The following is a 23,315-nucleotide window of genomic DNA, read 5'->3' as shown; positions in this document are numbered from 1 at the left end:
AAAATGATTTAAATTTTTACTCCAACTTAAATATATTCCTTTATTTTTTCTCTTAAAATAGTTTATTATTTTATTGTAATTTTCATTTTCATATTCTTTTTATATATTTTATGCTTGATGTTATACAGAAAAATGTATTGCAATGTTTTGCAATAAAAATATTAAATTACATACTAAGTGCATCGAATTTTTTGTTATAGTAAAGTCCTAATAAACACTTTTTTAGGATCTTCGTAAATGATATCGTCAGGGATCTCCAGCCGGCTTAATCGGCAACTTTTCTATCTGCATCCTATTCATCCTACAAATGAAATATAATTTGTAGTCTATAAAGGTACTAATTTTATTGCGAAACAAAAGTTAGTTATTACAGTTTCTCAGCAACAACAAAAAATAGTTTTCTATCCTCTCCTCTGAAAACATTGTATTCAGGCTCAACTTTAATCTTCCACGAAAGATTACCAAATCCAGCGTTGGAAATTGCCTTCTCAACGTTTTCCTGATCTAGAGCTAGAATAGGCATTTTAGTGTCTCCTACTTCCCACCATGTGGACCATAAAAGTACCATCAGAAGGAGGCCACCTCCTTGACGAAGAACAGAAGCAATATTCTTTATAGCTTTACCAAATGTTTCCAAGTCTGGACATGCCGATTCAAGACAGAGGGAAGAAAGGACGAGGTCGTACTGCTGGGTGTACTCTGGTGGCAACATCTGATCAGCAGTCACATCACAAAATACAACTGCCTTCAAATTGCTTCTTAGACGGGTTTCAATATCCTTCTTTCCTTGGTTCAAATCTCTGGAAAATAGAAATAAGAAATGTTGGACCATTTGAATCAATTATACAATTCTCTGTCAAAATTACTAGAAAAGAGTAGACCTAACATAATTACGCAGTTTTCGTTCACACTTTATACAAAAAATTGGGAAATTTCAGAGGGCTGCAAGACAAGTCACACCTGATACTGTACTGTTTGCCAGTCAGAAAATGGAACCATTCTCAATGAAGATTTTGGTTTGTTGAATTGCACTACGAAGAAAATTCTATCATCTACGAAGAATGTTTATCTGAACGAGATAGCAAAGTATTGTGATGTGAACAGTTACTGAAAACTTGGTTGTCTGAAGAGGAATGAAAGCGATACCCAGACCTCGATATGGATCGAGTTGAAACCAATAGACAAAATATTTCAACGTTGTCTTCACACATGTTAAAGAAGATCTGAGTGCTGCACCGTTTGTAGGATGTTATGCATAAAAGTGTGGAGTTTAGGGCAAAAAGATTGATTTGGGACCAAAGTTATCGGCAAAAGCATAACAAAATCGGTCCCCATTTGTTGACAAACTCATTTTCTTTGATGAGGCCAGTTTGATATTTCTAATAAGATATGCGACTGGTGGATTTAGAGAGGTACATAAGTGAAGCATCTTTAGATAAAACAAATTCTTAAAATAGATTATTCGCATTCTAGATTTAATTAGAACAGACGTCTTTCCAACCGATGGTCATCTTCATTACATACTGAACTGTGGTGGCCCATTACATTTTGGATGCAATTTTCCCAAATAAATACTTACATTCTATAAAACATATTTTATTCTCCAATCTATAAAATATGATCTATAAAATAATCTTTGCGATATAATCTATATATATGACATTCCATGCCGTATCATGCATATAAAGTGCATCATGCTATAAATCTATTTTGTTTATAATAAAAATAACACAACAGATTATTTCGTATAACCTATATATTGTTATATATATAATAACATGTACACTAATACCGCTCAATAATATACATAATAATATGTACACTGATACCTCTTAAGTGACAGTGGCTGAGAGAATTCTTGTGTGCTGAAGACTGGTAGTTCATATGTGACTTTAGACACCAATCTCCCATCTCTTCCGGTTACTGATGAATTGTTGAACACTGAACCTTTCGGTCAAACTAGTTTGTCCCGATGATAATTGTCCTTTCTTTACTAATTTCGTGTCAAATGAACCAACATAACTCGATGTTTTTGCTGTCATAGCAATACGCGATTGTACAGACTCATTGAGATTTTCTGATGTTTCTGCTGTGTCACCTGTTGAACCTGATGCTGAAGATACAACACCGGACAGGACAATGTTTTCAAGGTGAATTCAAAGAGAGAGTGAGAAATCGATTTTTGTATATTTTTTATTGTAAACCTAGCAATCTTATGTACAGGATTAACCGGTTTTTGGTTCTCTGCAGTCAGGCAGAGAGGTTACGTTGCTCTTGTTGAGTGTAGGATCCGACTTCTCACCTTTCTTTTGAAGACTGTAAGAGAAGTTGGTCAGCTGCTTCTCTCTGTGAAGTGGCTGTGTTGTCTGGTCTTGTATGTCTGAGGTAGAAGCTGTATATTACTGCTTTAGCAGTGATGAAGAGTTAATTGTAGAATGAATGATTATCTGACTCTGCATGGACAAGATTGAAATACTCCTCTTCTGTATGAAGACTACCACAGGTGAGAGCTGCCATTTCCCGAGATAAACTGATTAATTGGGTGTTGACTGGGCATTCCAAGTTCTATGCTATTCTATGCTGGGCTGTTCCTGATCGGTAGCAGAACAAGCACTTATCTGAGTTAAATTTTCGTAATATAGTTGGAGTGGGTAATACATTGTGCCACATTCCCCACTGAATATCTGCGTCTGGTTTGATGGCTCTTGTGCGATACGGTAGGACCCATTGAAATAATGTTTGGTGGGATGATGCAGGATTTTCCAATAAAGTGCTTTGGTTCGACTGTTGTATTAGAGTGCTGTAGATTTTGTTGGTATTGTTTTTCCAATGAATTATTAGTTTTTATCAGAAAGATAGACATCGGATCTTCTGAGTTTGGAGGGCTAAGCCCCTCTTCCGTTATGCTATCAGGCATAGCGGCTTGAAAAGCGGCCTTTACAGTGTGTATCTGCTCAGCCTGATTCCCGTATTCCAGGTTTTCGAGCGATTTGGGAAAGCGCCAGGTGAGGCTCGGAGAACGAATGTCACCCAAGATCCTCAGCGATTTTCTTTCCTCCAGCTCCATGGAGGAAAGAAAATCTCTTTCTGAGTGGTCGAGTTTCTTACCATCGTTTTGTGGAAGATGGATTCCTTGAGGATTTCAGGAAGGGATGCTGTCTTCACTGTGTGCTGGAGATTTAACTTCTTCCATCTTCGAAGGGCATCTTTGTAGAATTTTGTTAGATGCACTGGCACGTGCGCTGTTTTCATTCTTAAGGTTGTGGAGAGAGAGAGAGAGAGAGAGAGACCTCTAGTGGCAGAGGTGAAAATATATTCAGTGTTGCATTTGTGTGCTATTTCCTGTTGTAGGGCATTAAGGAGAAATCGAGTGCGGAAAGTTGTTAACCTTGTGTCAATGAAGGTCAAGTTTTGTCCTCGATATGAATCGATAGATGGTTGACTTTATTTGTTTGATGAATTTCACTGGTGGCGTAAGAATCTTTAGTGCATGCCAAAGGACACTGGTGGCTATGTGGTTGACAATTATTGTTCTCCTTCTTGTGGAGGCAGAGGCTCGTATTGCAACAAATATGAGTGAGAGATTGATAGATATTTTTTATTTTTATTTATTTATTTAACTTTTTAAAATATACGTTAGACAATAGGTAACAAGGACTATTTACATATTATAAGTATATAAGTATATATATTACAGAGAAAGAAACATTTTCCTTTCGGATATACAATAGCGAATGAAATAAATGAATTCAAAATTTACAGTTCAGTTTCAGTCTGAGTTATCTTTCAGATGAAGCGTATTGTCGTCGTCAATCCAGAAGAGGATACCAGTTGGATTCCACTCCTCCATGAATTTCGCGACAGTTCTTATTTCTTTGAAGTACTCAAGTTCCAATAAAAGCCTGCTTTTTAGTTTCCGACGGAGGATATACATCGCAGATGAAGAGGAAATTGCATGTTCTGTGTCTGTTTTCTTCTGTGTGGACTAAATTCCAGTAGTCTTCTTGGCTGTGTGCGTAGTTACAGGTGCTAGAGGCAGTATTCAGGGCGTAGGTGATTATCACTTTGTTTGCGGGACAGGTTAGATATGTGTGTTCCAAGGTACTTGAAACGTCACAGAATAGACACAGATCAGTTTCTCTTAGCTGAAATTTGTAGATCTTAGGAGTTGGCAAGATGTTATGCCATAGTCTCCACTGTATGTCGGAATCTGGTTTGGCACACTTCGATTTATATGGCAGATCCCACTGAAAACTGAGTGGCATATGCAGCCTTGTAGATGAGTGGGTTAAGGATGAACATAAAAAGGCCGAGGATGGAGACACTGACATGAGGAAGTGGTATATTTTCTTGTAGTTGGAGGGAAGAATTGGAAGTGAGGCTTCAGATTGTACAAGATGAAATATCGGCCCCGAGCAGTTTCTAGAAGGAATACGGATTTCTTGAGGTGTAGCGATATCTGGATAGGCTTTTATAATGGAGGCTTGCAGCTGTTGATATTGCTTTTCAGTTTTTGGGTTCTTCATTGGTAGGCTTGTGAATGCTTTCCACTTTAGGGTCTGGGTTAGGAGGTCCCCTATGACTCTTATTCCTGCCCATTTCCATGTAGGGAAAAGAAAGGGCTGGCCAGTTGTGAGACTTGTTATGTTTCTGTTCGAAAATAGTGGTTCTGTAAGTACAACTGACTCTGTTGATCCTGTAAGTTTGTGATGAAGTCCTGTGTTTTTACATCCCTGTAGAGCATCTTTGTAAAACGGAGGTAGTTTAGGAGGAGATGGTGTAGGAGACTGGCCATTCGGAGGATTGTGGAAAGTGTAAGTCCTCTGATGGATGATTTCGTGATGTAATCGAAGGTGGTTACATAAGTGGGATTGCATTGCAGTGTCTTTAGGAGGAGGATTATCCTGAAGGATCGAATCTTGTTTTCAAGGGAAATCAGGCCTTGACCTCCCTTGCTGAGTAGCTTGCAGAGTTGAAGGTATGTTGTCCAGTGAGTTTTGTTCCAGAGGAAACGTTTGATTTCCTTTTGAATGTGGTAGAGAAAATCTTCAGGAGGTGTGAGTACTTTGAAGATATGCCATAAGACACTCGCAGCCATCTGGTTAACTATTAGTACTCTTCCTCTAAGTGAAGACATGGAACGAACGCTGTTCCATTTACCTAGCAGTTGTTTAAAACGGTTGTGCAGCTGTGTCCAGTTCAGTGTGTTATATATTTTGGTGTTGCCAAGGTGCACACCTAAGTATCTTTGTCCTTCGCTTGACTAGGTACATTCGATCGGAGAATCATTTCTGTACTTCCATTTGCCTGACGACAATCCCGTGGTTTTTGCAAAATTTAATTTGGCCCCTGAGGCTTGTGCATATAGCCTGTGTGCTTCCTCAGTTACTGTAATTTCTTCTTCATTTCAGACAGATAGATAGCTAGATAGATAGATAGATTAATAGATAGATAGATAGATAGATAGATAGATAGATAGAGAGAGAGAGAGAGAGAGAGAGAGAGAGACATCGGAAAGGTGTTCGGTGTGCAGCCAGTGTATGACAATAGCGAATTAAAGAATTAAGTATGACGGGAAGTTGAAAGATGTCGAGATTATTAAGAACTGTTGTAAAGAAATGAGAATAAATATTAATTTTATGAATGTTTGGGAGGATTATTTCTTCATGGCAGAGATTGAGACAGCCTTCCCGTGGCCCCCCCCTCGCCAGTAGTGTTACCTTGTGGTACATTGTTGGTGCTTTAGACAAAAGAAGCTCCAGAGATTAATCACAGGCAACATGAAGCTAATGTCTCAAACAAGGTACCAAGCCCCCTGGACCACTTACAACAAATATGATGAATACAAAACTTAAAAAAAGCTCCATGCCGCCTGGATCGTCGCCCGGAATAACAAGGAACGCGTTGGTTGTTTGGGATCGAGGGCAAGCTTCTAAAAATAAGTTACAGTCACCTAAACAACACTCTCTCAAGATATGTTCCCTATACATAGAAGAACTATCTAAATCCAAAGCCGAAGTCATCGGCAAAATATCCAAAGACAAAACCATTGACGTCTTGGCTCTCCATGAAACCGATGTACCTGACACAGCCCTCAATAGGCTAAAGATCCCAGGCCTAATTGGCCTGGCAACCTACATCCGGCCTGGACTCAAGGACATAACCCAATGTGTACCTGATACAGAATACTCCATAGGTATTAAAGTTCAAAATACCATCATCTACAATGTCTACAAACCACCATCGCAATCCTGGCCTGATCAGATAAACGGGCCACCCTGCTGTCGATGTTGTTGACTTCAACTCTCATCATACCATGTGAGGCTATTCCTCTAACAACCTGGACGATAATAATCTAGTTAACTGGATGGATACATACACCTTTATTTGATTTACGATGCCAAGCAGGAGGGCATTCTCCACTCAGCTAAATGGAACAGAACCTACATCCCAGATCTGTGCATAGTCACTAAAGACTCTGAAGACCATCCTCTACCAAGAACCAGAACCATCCTCAACAGATTCCATAATATTCAGCATTGTCCTACATTAATAGAGATAGTCACATCAATCCCAGTTATCAGCGTAATACCAATCGTTAGATGGAACCTTCGCACGTTCCACTGGAATGAATTTCAGAAACAAATCGAACGAACCATTAGAGCAATTCCACCCACTCCTAATTGCTATCCTAGATTTGTTAAACTAATCAAAACTGCAGCCAAAAGTACAGAAAACATTACATCTCATGCTGAGTAGAGAAACTGAGGAACTTTTAACAAATATGAGGAAACTGAAGACCTAACGGTTGCTAAGGAGCTCATAGCAACTCTGGATAAAAACAGAAAGGAAAGATGGATCTCAACCATCCATGACTCGATTGCATCACATCCAGCCGGAAAAGCTGGTCACTTCTAAGAAAATTAGGTGTAACAGAACCAACAATACACAAAACAACAGAGATAACTCCTGATCAAATGGCTAATCATTTTTTGAAAACCTCCAAGATACATCCCGGCTCTACCAGGAAAATTGCTGTACAAGCTTCCATCAGACAAATCCTGAAGACGGGAACGAGCTTCCTCTTCTCGGAAAAATTCCTTTCCGAGAAGAAGAAGTATCTCAGAAAGAGGTACAGGTAGCCTTAAAACTCACCAAGAATGGCAAGGCTGCAGGTGTGAATGGTATCCTCCCTAAGTTTCTAAAACATCTTGGTCAACAAGGCCAAACATGACTTGTCGCCCTTTTCTCAGAAATTATAATGAATGGTAAAATACCAAATCTGTGGCGCGAAGCCAAAATAATTGCAGTGCCCAAATCAGGGAAAGATCCAAATGATGTGAAAAATCTACGATCTATCTCCTTGCTTTGCTCCACATTTAAGCTCTTTGAAAAATTCTCCTTAAAAGAATTTCAGCACTCATCGAAAGAGCACTCCCGAATGAACAAGCTGGATTCAGGCCAGGAAGAAGTTGCTGTGACCAGGTCCTGGCCCTGACAACATAGATTGAAGCAGGCTTCCAGAAGAAACTTAAATCTAGAGCCACTTTCATTGACCTAACATCAGCTTATGACACTGTCTGGATCAGGGGGCCTCCTCCTGAAGCTAGAAAATATTATAAGGTGCAAAAAAAAAAAAAAAAAAAAAAAATCCAGCTTTTTGAATTCATTCTCTCCAACAGAAAGATCCGGGTCCATATTGGCGGAAAAAAGGACAGGCTCAGATTCCTTCACAACGGTCTCCCTCAGGGCTCTGTGTTATCCCGTTTATTTTTTAACATCTACGTGTAGGACTTACCAAATATCAGCTGAAGCAAGTATATGCAAGCTGATGACCTAGCGATCCTATATCAATCTACCTCCTTTGACAACCTAGAATCAACCTTGATTCCAACCTTGAATACAGAACTGAAGATCCTGGAAAAGTACTTCAAGCAGTGGTACTTGAAGTGAAATCTAACAAACACTGCGTCCACAGTACTTCACCTGAACAATGCAGGGCGAATCTACACCTCAACCTTTCTTTCTGTGGAAAAATGTTAGAACACGAGCCTCACCCGAAATATCTTGGAGTGAACCTGGACAGAAGCCTAACCTATAAAAGGCACATCACTAACCAGTCCAACAAAATTAAAACGAGAAACAATATCATTTCAAGGCTTGCTGGAACAACCTGGGGTTGTGGCGCAGAAGTCCTAAGGTCCTCTGCACTAGTCCACGCATTCTCTGCGCAGCAGAATATTTTGCCCCTGTCTGAGAAAGAAGTGCACACACACACTAACATTATAGACACCCAGCTAAACTCTACCAAGCGCACAATTAGTGGGACAGTGAGAAGCACTCCTCTCTCATGGCTGCCTGTCCTATCTAACATTGCTCCCCCAAACATACGGAGAAGACAAGCCTCGATTAAAGAATTTAATAAAGCAATGAGCAACCCAGAGCACAGGGATCTTCTAACAGCCACCATTTGTGCAGTAGTTAGACCACTTAGTGTGATTGTTCTCCCGTGACTCAGACGATTACTCATATTGTGAACGACTGCCGAAGGTACCAGTTTCAAGGTGGTGGCCTACAGGACATCCACAAGGTGACGGATGAGGCCTTGGATTAGTTTTCCATACTGGACATTGACCTGTAGTTGGTATGGTGGTGGCGGTGGTTATGGAGGAAACAGAAGATCAAGGTCCTGTTTCACCACGAAGATTTTATATGTTAAGAAATTTTATATGTTAAGATTTTCATCATTTGTTTCTGGAGATTGTGATTGTACATTTCCCTTGTTAGTTTCACAAAGCCATATGCGTAAATAAATAAATTTCTTCATACTCTTTGATGTGCAAAACCCCTGAGAGGAAAATGATTAATCAACAAAAGTAATAAGTAGATATATAAGGAATATCGAAAATAATAAAATATAAAAATAAAGAACTAAATAAATAATACATAGATTGAATAATAACTCACTTATATCCTTCTATTTCAGCAGCATATTTGAGAAAGGGCGTGTAATCCAACATTCCCGGTTTTTTCTGCATCCACAACTCCACATATCGTCGATTGGAGTCCGAGAAGTCGCTAGCAACCAGATAAGGGAAGTAAGCACTTGCAGTAGCCAACGAATGTATTGTAGGCCCACATCCGACATCCAAACATTTCGATCCCGTGAAACGTCCTAATGGAGAAAGATATTTTAACGAAATTTATAGTTTTGATTAATTTGTTTTTCGTTCACAGTGTAAGAGATTCCCCTCTGAAATTTGAGCCAATCCATAAAAAAGAAACACTATCGCTCAATATCAAAATTGCTGCTTTGGTATTCAAGCCAATCACGGTTCAATTTGACTGGATACTCTACACCCACAATTCTCGTTAATTTGTACAACCGAAGAGAATCGCTTTAATCATATAAGAAATTTAAATGGTGGTTTACCATCCCACAAGATACGGTAATCTATAAATCAGAAATACTTGCTGAAAGCTTTTTCCACTTCGTTACAAAGTAAATTCTATTTGACATTTAATTATGCTATGGATAAATCCTTTAGACAAACATAAAGAAAGTTGTATTATCTCATTTTAAATCTCATTCTAATATGGAAGGCATTAACATGCAGCTATTGAGTCTGTCTTTTTCTCCAATAAGAGCCTTTAATATTCCCAGAAGGCGCTCAAATTCCTAATTCAAATTTCTAATTCCTCCCACAGGTGTTCGATGGATGACGACAATGCATTCCACTGGTCAGTTAAGTTCTTCACACACGCATTTCGTCTAACCATTTTTGCACAAACCTCGTTTTGTGTACGGACAAATTGTCCATCACCGAACTCTTAGATCTATAAAACTTCAGTCCTCTTAAAATGACGCGAATCCGTTTCGGTCTTCGAACGTTACAAGATGGCGGATGTTTTCACTCGTATTCTCATTTTGGTATCATTTTTCCATGAGCACTGGCGATTGCACTAATTTTCCTGCAATAGGAAAGGTCAGTGAAGTAAGAGCTTATGGCCAGATGGTTGTCCGTTCATAAAATGTTGCCAAGAATTTTTTGTTTTTAAAAATCAAATTTAAAACTGCATTTATTCATAAAAGCTGTATAACAACGATACTTTACATGTAACTTCTTTCTTGTTCTTCATGTAGCTTCCTCAGTGAGAGGCTGCAGTAGTGGCTTTCCTTTTTGTTTCTTCATAGCCACGTGATCCTATCCATATCTTCAAACCGTGTGTTTCAATTTTTATCTCTTGATCCTTTTCCCATATTTTTTCCTTCTAAAACGGTTAGTGTCCTCTGTCCTGCTGAACCTCTCAGTATATGCCAATCTCATCATTTTCTGAATCACCGCCAGTAGCCAAGCTCACTGCTAATCACGATTTTAAGACAAAAGCACAGCAAACGACTACCAATATTTTTCATATTTTACACCCTAACTCGTATTATCTTCTGACAATCTAGCATCATGTTTCTAGAAACAATGCAGCAAGTGTACACAAGTTTAGACCATTTAATTTTTTTCGGTGTTAAACTATAAAGGGAAAAAGAAATACTATTCCACTTTTAGTGACTCATAACAACAACAATAAATAAAATAATACTTACCGCTACTTAATGTTTCGTGAATACTCTTGAGATAAAACGGCATCACCTTTTTATCTAATAACTCATTTGCCAGTTTAATATATCCTGCCGAGTCGAATGAATCTCCCTCGAAGTACTTTTTCCATTCTGTGGACATTTTCAGATGAAAACTCTATGGAGCTGAAAGAATATTTTATTTTTCTGGTTTTATTCGTTTCGTTACTTTGTTATATTTATTAACACGAAAATGTGACAATAACGTACATACAGTATTAGTCTAGTTTTGATTTTTGATTATATTCCAATAGAAACGATATTAAATGGTCCATCTTCCAGCTAGGTTGCCTCAGTGCTTAACGAACCCACACTCCACCAATCCACGAATGTTTTTGAACACCATTTGATGGGAAATGAATTTTTAGCTAAATGCGAGATCATAACCCTCACCACACTGCTTATGGAAGGCCTAAAGTGGATTGAATTTAAATTTTATTCAGGTCGAATCTGAATTTGATTTCCCCCACAGTATTTAATTGTACCATATGTTTACAATGTTTTGCAAAAACATAATAAATTTGTAAAAACCTTTGTGGGTAGGGGCACAGAAAAAGGCTTTTTATGCAACGTCTTTAAAAACTGACTAGATTGAAAGTTTCTTTTAGATTTAATTATAATTATTCCTATGACTGTCCTCGAAGGAGGTAAGCCTCGTCCTGCGCTTCCAAATTTACAGAGCATGCACAAAGATGCAAAAACTGTGTATATGAGACACTTGCGTATTTCACAATACAGTATAGTAGAATGGTTAACTGGACGTAAAGTGCGGTGATGACTTTTTTTTATTGGCCTTGTTTATTATTTCTCTAGATGGAAAGACGTTTGCAATAAGCATGGATATTCCGACCTTAATCATTTAACAACAGCAGTGCAAAAACAGGAGTGCTCCCAATCACATGTCCGGGCTTTCAATCTTAAGTTGTTTGGAAAACAAAGAAAAATTGAAATTTCTTTACCTGTTCGTCGTAACGAACAGGTAAAGAAAAATAGAGACATTTTAAAATGATTAATTGATGCTGTATGCTATGCTAAGCAAGAGAGGTCATGATGAATCTAAAGATTCAACTAATCGAGGAAATTATACAGAATTTTTAAAGGATCCGACTGTATTTCAAGGAAATTCTTCCACAGTTCAAAATGATATTTTTAGCCCTATAACTGATGTAGTTCAAGATGTTAAACGCCATGGGGGTTACACCTCTAACAGTAGAATATTATTTCGAACAAGTTACTATATAAACAGTAAATATGTAATAAAAAATTCAGATATAAACTGCATAAGATTTGACCTTAGAAATCTTATTCAGTTTATATCGAACAAATTAGTTTGAATTTATACCAAATTAACAAAATTCCTTTCTAATCTTTCGCTTTTAAAATTTTTTAAAGTGTTTTCATCTGGCTGTTTAAATGGATTGTGCTTCACAGTTTTTCCAATCATTAGACTGAAGCCGTGAATATATAAAATCGCGAAAAAACCTGCAAAGCAGTTACCAAATTATGCTTATTCAAAATTGCACTAAAAGCATAACAAAACAATATGACAAACACACTGTACATATTACAAAAAGATGAAAACTAAAATAAAACATAACAGGTACGAGGACATAAACTTAATAATTAAACGACGCTCAACGAAATCCAGTTTTAAAGACAAACAGACACTTTCATAAATTAATAATAGACATTTAATAATGATTAATAATTAACAATGACTAATAATTAATAATAGACACTTAATAATGACTTAATTAATAATGAACACAACCCAGGAGACATTAATCCAATCTACTTGTGCGAGTAAATAACCCATTTGGTATTCTATCTTCTCTCAGACAAACGAAAACTGTATATCACATAACGCTGACACTATAACAGAAAAGCTACTACTATAACATACAAAAAGAAATTAAAGCAAATATATTATAATAATAATTGAGACTTAGAATTTCATAAAGGAGATCTGTTATCTGATCAACCAGATGGTAGATGGTAGAAAGAACTCATCTTTTTAATCAAATTATCCCCAACAAAGATGCAGGCATAGACGATATTAGAGCCATAAGGCCTATATTTCTATTAGTATTAAAATATTCGAAACAATGCACACACTTCACGCATAAAAGACTACACTAACCTCTCTTATATACAAAATGGGGCAAAAGATACTTCATAAGTAAGCAAGTACAGAACCATATTTTCAGTGGTTAACCAAGCATAGCGCGTCATGTCGTATTGCAAAATTTCTTCATATATAAAAAAGAATCCCTAAAACATATGCATTTTTAAGAGAATAAATGAACAATACCTTTCACAGAACACTTCACTGATTTTACTAATGAGAATTTAGATAAAATCAAAACAATAGTAGCTGTTTTAACTGTGCATTCTATACATAGACAGAGAAAACTCGACGCTCGTTGGATCAATACGTACATTGAAAATAGAAAGCACAGCGAATGCCTTAGCAAACAAGTATCGGTAGGTAATATGTGGAGTCTGATGGGAGCTGTGCTGTGTGTGTGTGTGTGTGTGTGTGTGTGTGTGTGTGTGTGTGTGTGTGTGTGTGTGTGTGTGTGTGTGTGTGTGTGTGCGCGCGCGCGCGTGCTGTGATACGATTAAAAACAAGAAACAAGCGGCGAAGATATTAGTAGAAACATCGCCAGATTAAATGGAAAAAAGTGCAATGCAGTTTGAAAAAAAAAAGCTTGAATTAATTTTTCCCATTTGACCTAATTAACCTTATTAATTTTTAACTATAATTATTATAAATAATCATCCAGTATTAATCTAATAAATTCTTAATAATAAAAATAAATTTAATCTCTACAAAAATGAAGGTTACTATTTATCCTAGTTGCATACTTGTACATATGTCGGTAATCAGTAATAAATAAATATGAAAAATATTGTATATAATTCATGCACATTCGAAATGAAACTTACCTTGATTCAAATGTGTTGGAAAACGTCTCTAAAGGAAAAATGGACTTCTATTTGGGTTTATAGGTCGGGTTTATTTTCAAACTAAGTTATACCAACTAGTTTCGCCAACTATAGCTGTTGGCTTCGTCAGGGGAAAAGATATATACCGGATGATTATATATTTTATAGGGCTCTGAACACATGCGGTTATTTTATAATCTCATGTGTTCAGAGCCATCTAGCGAGTAATGTATTGGACGAAACACATCAATTTTCGCTAGACGTACACAGTGGAACATGGGGATTCGATTTAACGAAAACAAAAAAGTACCAAAAGTCTCCAACAGGGGAAATTGTGGCCCTGTTTACCGAGTAAAATGCATTAATTTGCATTATCGCGTTTCTTGTGAGCGATCATGCAATAAAAGGAAAGCCTGTGAGATTTCTTATCATTTCTTTCATTGATAAGTTGATAAGATTTTTTTCTTGTCAACAGTAGCCTTAGGACACGGTACACTGTCTTGCTGAAAGAGATCATGGTCAGTTCCTCAGAAACGTCACAAAGTAAGAAGCATTGCATTGCCAGAATGTTCATATACCTCTTGGAGTTCAATGTTCTGGCACCACAAACAAAGCTCCGAAGCCAAACCAGAAGAAACAAAAACGCATCATACCATTACATTCCCACCAGCAGTTTGTCCCAAATACTGCTCTTAAAGCTTCCACATCCCACTGTACAAGCTTTACATCACCGAACACGACGTTGCTTATTGGTACGCGTCATGTGGGGTTTGAATTTTTCAGTCCTACCATGGAAACCATATTGTGAGCCTCAATTCTGAATGTTTTTCTACAGATTCGTGTTCCAGTCCACGAATGGCGAATTTTACATATTGTCATTGGCCCTATTAAGTGACCCTACGGTCACTTAACGTGAGTGTGGTGGGTCATCCACCTCGAGTAGCACCTGCTCTTGACTTCAAGAGCCTCCATTCCAGTATGGTATCACTGACTGTTGTCCTGAGATGGCCTAGTTTCTCAACAATTTGCCGAACAGATAAGTCTGCAATATGTCATCCTATCACAACGCCTCTTTCAAACTCCGGCAGTCCTGTTCTTGCAGCGATTTCAGCCGGACTCAGTTGCATCATATTCCAATGTATGCCTGTTACAGACACGTGACTCGTTACGTAACACGATTCACCATGCCCATGGGGGTGTTGATTGACTTCTTTCCAGGCAGTGTATATATCCAGCATCAAGAAAAGTTGAAGGAATTTTCCTTCTTGGTTTAGTTACATCTTGGATTAGTTTCATTCCCTCAATTAACTATAAATGTTTCTGACATTATCTAGATTATATTCTCGGGCTTTGTATCCTGGTCTTATTAAAACCAAAGGAATGAGACTAGCCCTGAACTGCTATCGTGGATTCAGTTTTGACTCCACACAACATGTTTGTTATGCAAACCACCAGAGGTCGCATTTCTTGCAGCGCTGCTTCCATGTAATCCCAGTTCTCGTCTGTCTCTTGTAGTAAAAACACTTTTCGTGCACTGAATCTGAATCTGTTTATAATAAGAGGTTGGTGTGACCACAGTATAGCAGTTAAGTAACTTTTGAAAGTTCGGGTTACCTTGACTAATTAGTTTTATTTTAGAAAATTATAAGCAGTCATGAATAAAAGGATTGAGTATAGAAGAATGCTTAGCTTACTTGGATGAATTGGATAATAGAAGTGATGGTAAATCTGATATTTGTTTCTAATGATGAAGATGGCGATATAAGTGATGCTGCTAGTGAACTCAGTGATCATGATAACGACAGTGAAATAGATGCTAATGAAGGCTTAGATAAAGAAGAAAAAAACACAGACAAACAAGGAAATCCCAATTATTTGCATAGACGTATCCGCTACAACTGGTGCGCACAGCCTCCAGTAACATCTAGGACTCACAGACAGAACTTGAGTTTGCTTGTTCCTTGGGGAGTAAAGCGGTTCTGCTGCGTGGTTGGTTGTTTTGCCTGTCCCTCAGTGGATATACGTTTTATGTTCCTCGCGACTGAGTTTCCACCATTGAATTTCCTGTTCTGTAGTTAATTCGGTCAGGAAGGGTGAGTGATTTTAACAGCGATCAATTAGGGTCACTCAGTGAGAGTTAGAATTGTCTTGTACACCACTCAGATTGGAGAGGAATCCCGAACGCTAACAATACCTCAATAGAGGTCGAAATCGATCTGGGTAGTGAGTGGCCTTTCCCATAATTAATAAGCATTATACACACTTGAAAAGGTGTGTGCTTTGCTTTAAGGGATATCAAGGAAATGAATATGAAATCATCAGTGTCCTGTATACTAATAACTTAGTCGTCAAGAAACTTCACACACAGACTTTGCGCTGATCTAAATGGAATAGGTAGAATTATTGACAAAGAAAATTCCAGATCATAATAAGTCGTTTAAAAGACATGTAAAAAGGCTATATGTAAAACATGCAATAAGTAAAAACAATCCAAGATACGTTATAGCAATACGTGTGTCCTTCACAGATTACAATCGCTGCAAAATAAAAGAACAAAACACATTTCCTACGAACTAATATAAGATATATCACGTACTCGTACCGCAAAGCACAAAAATATTTAGGGTAGAGTATTTTTGCCACTACCCACATATATCAAAATACCTCTTCATTTCTTAGTACTATAATTATTATTTATTACTATTATTTCTTAGTACTATAATTATACTATACTTATATAATTAGAACAGGATATCAGATGACATCATTGCACCCAAAACTACTTAATTGCAACTGTGTCTTATTAGAAGAGGTACGAAAATTACTTTGTCCTCCAGTACATCATTCTGTGACCTTAGTACTGACGGTTCGACCGTCATATTTCCAGAGACCTGTAACCTAACGGATCTCACGAGCTAGAGATACCATCATCCATGATTACCCCATAACTACCAGAGTTTAGATCGGGGAGATACACAACTGAAATGCTGCCATAGGCCAGATCAAGTAACTGTTACACGGTAGTTTTCAAAACTCGAATCTTTAGGGAAAAATAAAATAACGTTCAACAGATGTGTTGATTGAAAATAGCACTTTAATGCGATCTGCATTTTTGTTTTGAATGAACAATTTTTCGGATATTCACAGGTAAACTGGAAGTTGCACTTAACATTAGATCTCCTCAGTTAGCTTCGGAGAGATTTGTAGGTAGTGGTGATTTGTTTAATATGACGAGAGGGTATGTTTGTTCCAGAATATACATATATATGCTCCCAAATAAAAATTTGTATTTCTAGGGATCAATGAACTTTTACAAATCGAGATAAGAACAATGCTCTTCAGTAGTGTTGAATTCTGCAGTTTTGTTATTTCAAGTTTCAAGTTCGGCTCATAATTTTCCACGAGCATGGAAAAAGGATCACAAAATAGATTTAACTTGTCAAAACATGCATCATGGTTAATTTAAGTGTCATTGGGAGACTGTTGTAAGGTGTAATTTATTCATTCAATTAATAACCATTTCGCAAATGAATTAAAGGGAGTTTGGTTCAGGTTTTAAAAAATAAAAGTGTATCTCAGAGGTGGATTGAGTCATTGTCGGACCTGGTAGCTCTGGATCTCGACCTCTAAGAGGGCATTGAGCGTCAACCTTTCTAATGTAGAAATTATTTAATTTTTTTGACTATTCCTATTTCCTATTGATCATAAGATCAATAGGAAATAGGAAAAGTGTAAATAAATGAAAACAAGTCTAATAATCGATTATAATTTTATTTATCATAGGTCTATGGTAAGAGAAGTAAGATACAAACGGTAGACGAGATACATCCAAGTTTCTGGCGAAAGTGAAATCAATACAAGTGTTACCTAGCGTGGTCACTGTGGTCTGGACGTAAATGAGATTAAACTCGCGATTTCATAAAGTCCTGCAGTGATCAGTTTTGTGACACATTATCGAAGTCACTGGTGAAGGTGATGATGGGCGTATGCAGGTGTGGCTCGATACTGGGGATTATTTTCTTTATGCTTTTCGAGTATTGCAGCGGGGATCGATGGATACAACATTCTATCACTGATGAAGAAGCGTTCGTATGAATGTACACAACTCCTAGGCCGAATTCAGATACACCGTTGATCGTTACATCGTCCAGGCATATATCTCCCACTGATGGTTCTTCGACTCTAAGCTTACGACTGACATCAATGGTGACGATACGTTGACCATCGGTGATGCTGTTGAGGTTCCTGTATATGGCGACTCCACCACGATAAACTTTATAATCGTCTCTAACGTTAGTCAAATACAGCCCGTCGATTGAAGTGACTCTGCGCTGTGCAACGTACACCAGTTCATTTTGGTGAGACTTGTCATACCGAAAGACGACTCGATCGAAAGTGCCTCCTTGCGATTTGTGAATCGTTATGGGACAAGCTGAGGAAACAGCCAGAAATCGCACGGTGCGAGATCACGACTGTATGGAGGGTGTGGTAGGTAGGATATCTATGTCGTTCTTCTGCAAAACGCAGCTTTTACACATGCTTTGTTGCTTTCGAAATGGTGGCCTCTTAGTGGTTTCTTGAGCTGAGGAAACAGCCAGAAATCGCACGGTGCGAGATCACGACTGTATGGAGGGTGTGGTAGGTTATCTATGTCGTTCTTCTGCAAAACGCAGCTTTTACACATGCTTTGTTGCTTTCGAAATGGCGGCCTCTTAGTGGTTCCTTGAGCTGAGGAAACAGCCAGAAATCGCACGGTGCGAGATCACGACTGTATGGAGGGCCACTTTGTTTTTTAAAACTATTCCTATGTAGCCACTGAAGATGGTCTATAATATTCAGACCGAAATATTTGGCAAATTAAACATTATTCTTGTGTAAACGTGTATACATTTCTAATCATTATGTCACAAGTATCGTTAAAAAATCAAATCACTGATTGTTGTCCTGGTATGGCTAATTTTCTCAACAATTTGTCGAACAGATAAGTCTGCAATATAGAATATTATCACAACGCCTCTTTCAAAATCCATCAGTTCCATTCTAGCAGCCATTTCAACCGGACTCAGTTGCATCACGATCCAATTTTTCCCGGTTACAAACACGGACTCGTTACATAGCACGATGCACCTTGCCCATGGGGGTGTCCGTTTACTTCTTTCCAGGCAGTATATATATACGTGAGGTGTTCAATAAGTAATAAGACTAATTTTACTATCGCGAAACCACTCATCACAATATTAATTTCTGTGGAATAAAGAAATGTTGCTGTCTGTATTAACAAAAGAGGTTGATAGATGGCGTATACGGGCTGATGTGCCAGAATGTCACGTGACTAAACGCAAGCTCGTTTCGGCGCACCTAAGAGGCGTGACTAGTCTTTGAAATGGAAGCGTCCTTGGAACAGCGTTATGCGATTAAATTTTGTGTGCGTGTGCAAAAATCGGCATCGGACACTTTTAACATGATACGCGAAGCTTTCCACGATGAAGCAATGTCGAGGGCAAGTGTTTTTCGATGGCATAAAACTTTTAAGGAAGGAAGGCAAAATGTGGAAGATCTTGAACGTGAGGGAAGACCTTCAACGTCCATCACAGAGACAATGATCAACACAGCAGCGATTATCATCAAGCATGTCAAAAGGAAGCGTCCATTGCTGAAGAATGGCTTCTTATTGCACCACGATAGTGCAAGGCCACATATTGCGGGTTGTGTAGTGGACGTTTTGCAGAAGAACGACATAGATATCCTACCACACCCTCCATACAGTCGTGATCTCGCACCGTGCGATTTCTGGCTGTTTCCTCAGCTCAAGAAACCACTAAGAGGCCACCATTTCGAAAGCAACAAAGCATGTGTAAAAGCTGCGTTTTGCAGAAGAACGACATAGATATCCTACCACACCCTCCATACAGTCGTGATCTCGCACCGTGCGATTTCTGGCTGTTTCCTTTTATAAAATTACTTGGTTATCCTAATATACAATATCCCCAAGTTAAAAACTTTATTACATATATACAGTATCGATACAAGGTTGAAGGAATTGTCTTTCCTAGCACTCGAGTTTCCCGATCACTACACAAAACTACAACAACAACAAAAAAAAAACTGTTCCGAGGAAACAAGTAGTGACAGATACAGAATGAGGTTTAACTGCACTGTGGTCATTACAAAAGAGTATTAATTAAACGCCCGTTTACTAGACATTAATAAGTTATTCAGCTTGAATACATAAACAGGATTTGAGCTAAGATATTTTTGATAATACTGTTTAGTTCTCAGGATGATTTCTTGAATTGAAATGAAATACGGATGAAGACGTTCACCTCATGGAAATGAGCGAGAGATACAGAAAAGTGGTGATGAACTTCATGAAGCTATAAATGTTTCTGAAGTTATGTACATTATTTTCTCAAGATTTGTATCCTAGTCTTGTTTAAACCAAAGGAAAAAGTTTAAATTGTTCTGTTCATTATGCTCCAGAGGACAATCAGATGTGAGTATATTCCAACCAAAGGGTGCACACCTAAATGAGTACCCTTAAATCAAAAAAATTCTACGATTAATTGAACAGTCCTCTTAGTATTATTCTGATCGTTATTTTCCTCATAAGGAACTATATGGATTACGTGTAACTTTAACAACGATAAATGTAGAAACTCACTCCTTGTGTCACTTGCGGTCATACCGTCGGATCCATCACCAAATCTGTTAGGACAAATTTTGTCCATCTGTGCCACCTCCTTTTTCTCACCCTAACAGTAGCATCCTTTACCTAAACACAAGGCTGATGTTGTGGTTTGACTCGTCTCTTCCATAGATGACCAAATTATAAACTATCTCCTTCTTTGCCTCCACCACATCTCATCCTTCCTATGGCCTTATGAGAGAAAGTCATCACAAGAATCTTGAAAAATTGGATACCACAAAACAATCGGTCCTACTGGATATCCCCTATTGTTCTGAACACACATGTGCTCCTTACCTAGCATCTGTTCTTTATTATCTATACACTAAATTGTTTTCAGCTGGCATCGATCCACTAAATTATTGCTCTCATCTCAATTTTGTCCAAAGTATATGATGAGGTTATCAACAGATCTGCTTCTTCAACACTTGGAGAACTGTCATCTAAAGCACCGCTGGACTCATTTCGTGTAAAGATTTGCAGTAACACGTGCTGTTATATTTGACAACTCCAACGGTTTGGATTGAGTCTGGAATCGAGGTATTCTCAACAAATTACCATCACATTTGTCTTCGTCCTTGTATAAAAATGGATCGCCAGTTTACTCTGAGATCGATCCTTATATAATGGTGGATGGTGTTCTTTCCTTAGATTTTCCTATCAATGCTGGTCTTACAGTATCACACACCCTGTTCCTGATTTATATAAGCAACCTGCTCTCATTGACTTCAAAGTTTGCAGTCATTGAGAGCAGGTTTTGCAGTGCAAACCCTGTTCATAATTTTACTGATGACAGAACACTGCACTCGTCCTAATCATATCGCAGTCCTTGTAGTACTCAGACATCTCAAGCTTGAAATATTTTGAAATAAGAGCAGAACAGTAAACTTCACAGGTAAGTTTGAATGGGATGACACTATCTAGTGAACTTCAATATTCCCAAAACAGAGTTGCCATTTCTGTCTACTAGCGTAAGCTGTATTAATTCCAAATACGACCAAAACTGGAATAGTGCTCTCATGTCTGGGGTGGTGCACCTCAGCCCTCTCTAAAAATTCCTGATGCTATTCAGACAAAGGGCAGTGCGGTTAATAAATGACACTTATTTTACAGACTCTCTTCATCCACCTCCCCAGAGAACATCAGTTTCTGGTCTGCATTTTTTTATTCTCCAAATATTTCCATGGTCATTCTTCAGCAGAAGTAGAATTCATTATGTCTCCAATTTCTGCAAGATCTGCAGGAATCCGAACAACAACTGCTCAATATCTTTTTACAGTTGAACTGAATACATACCGAACCAGCTACTTCAATCATCGTTCATTCCATCTAACCTCAGTATTGTAGAAGAGCCTACTTTGATATTTAAGATATGCGGCAATGGAATTTTAGTTTGCTCAAAAACTAACTTTAGATTTAAATGTTGCCACAGGGCGATTCATGGCGCTGCAACATATGTATTGTAGTACGTATTATACTCCTAGTATGCAGTGATACGCTGTGACCGTACCGTTTATGGAAATAAGAAATTCTCAATGAGGTATGTTTCGAAAGAAACCACTATAAAAGCAAGTAGCAGTGGAATGCATCAGTTCATTGCCTGTGAGCGCACAACGTGTTTAAAGCACAATCACCATTACCGAAGGATTGATAATGGAGGGTTACAGCAAATGGTTTACGAAAAAGGATCCCTAAACTTGAATAGAGAGGTTTCTTAGATGTCAAACCTGGCAGAGGACGGAAGCCTGGTGAACCTCAGACAGTGGTAGAAACAGCCACATCACTGGAGGAAAAAAGGATGATACAAATGTGGACACATACCAACTTACTGAACCTCAAGACTAGCAGTATAGATATATCGACATTTCGTGTGAAACTGAACGTTCTATGCTTGAGCATGCGATTTTGCGATTTCAACACGCTAACGACAACAGAGGACAGCATGTCGAACATTATTGTGTAACCACACAACGCGCTGTGTGTACCCACGTTTTGTAACGTAGTGAATTACCCACTACGAATTAAAATGCAATGTATTTCAGTAATGGCGACTTTTAGAAATAACGTTGTTTTTTGCGCAAAATAAATTTCATTGCCACAATGTTAATTAGTAAATCGTTTCGCTGAGTGGTTACGCAGTTCTAGGCTTTCGCAATGTGAACTTCGATTACACATAATCACCCTGTGTAATATTAAGGATCAAGAGATGTGACACTTGACAGCGCAGCAGACCTCCTTTTCCAGTTATTCTGTGATTGGCTAAGGCGACTAGAATTCCGCAAACGTTCCAAAATTAAAAGGAGTTCCTTTCATTTTTTTATTTATTTCTTTATTATAATTATGTCTTAATGACTGGCCATTCTGTAGGATAAGGGTGGTGATTAGGTAGACTATAATGATTTTAATTGGACAAACAACTGCCACCATGTCGTAATGTACAAGCCTAAAAATAAATAAATAAATAAATAATGGCCTGTGTAGATCAGTGGAAGTGGCAATTGCGTCCTTTGCGCAGCTTTTTCTTCGACCGATTCCCGAGTTAGTCGATCTCTGGCACGGGCCAGCGGGTTTTTCCTTCCGGAAACTTGGTTTTTTAATCCCGTAAGCTCAAGAATATCGACCGTAGTACCCACATTATTTCAGACGGTAACATATCTTGTTAGGGTTAGGTACCAAGAGATGGCAGCACTTGTTTGCCAGCCTCTTCATCGGCGGCTGCTATAATTAGTGATAGACATGGGCCAGCTATTTCTGATTGGCTACCGGTGGAGATTGAACTGCCCACTCAGTTTCCAAAAGCTAGATAGGGTATAAAAGCCTCGCCTACTCCCTTAAAAAGGCTTTAGCTGATTTATATATATATGTATATATATATATAAACACAACACGATATTGCAGTCTTTACTTCGACACTGATCTAAATGGAATCGCTGTAGAAACTATTTACAAAGAAAATTCCATTTTGTTTTTGTAAATTCCATTCCAAGATCATAATAAGCAACCTTTGTAGTTTAAAAGACATATAAAAACGCCAAAAATATGTAACAA

General features: G+C 38.1%; 1 protein-coding gene across 1 annotated transcript; it reads right to left on the bottom strand.

The window, feature by feature from the left end:
• Positions 1–367: 367 nt before the first annotated feature.
• LOC150092133 (nicotinamide N-methyltransferase-like) lies at positions 368–10,833 on the bottom strand. Its single transcript, XM_090415278.1, has 3 exons — positions 10,601–10,833; positions 8,968–9,175; positions 368–800 (listed from the first exon to the last, which is right to left on the bottom strand). Exons 1-3 carry the CDS (start codon positions 10,734–10,736, stop codon positions 368–370), a joined length of 777 nt encoding a protein of 258 aa, XP_090271404.1. The 5' UTR covers positions 10,737–10,833.
• Positions 10,834–23,315: the final 12,482 nt, after the last annotated feature.

This window comes from Typopeltis vanoorti, unplaced genomic scaffold, assembly GCF_054136105.1.
Source record: "Typopeltis vanoorti isolate ZY-2024b unplaced genomic scaffold, IOZ_Tvanoo_1.0 HiC_scaffold_490, whole genome shotgun sequence".
Taxonomy (NCBI): Eukaryota; Metazoa; Arthropoda; class Arachnida; order Uropygi; family Thelyphonidae; genus Typopeltis; species Typopeltis vanoorti.
The sequence above is the reverse complement of the archived record's forward strand: the minus strand, read 5'-3'. Positions and strand labels throughout refer to the sequence as shown.

Bases quoted from the DNA above. Each gene is read 5' to 3' on its own strand.
- LOC150092133 (XM_090415278.1), bottom strand. From the start codon at position 10,736: ATGTCCACAGAATGGAAAAAGTACTTCGAGGGAGATTCATTCGACTCG. The intron at 9,176-10,600 runs GTAAGTATTATT...TTTCTCCATTAG, and splicing joins TCACGAAACATTAAGTAGCG to GACGTTTCACGGGATCGAAA. The intron at 801-8,967 runs GTGAGTTATTAT...TCTATTTTCCAG, and splicing joins GCTGAAATAGAAGGATATAA to AGATTTGAACCAAGGAAAGA.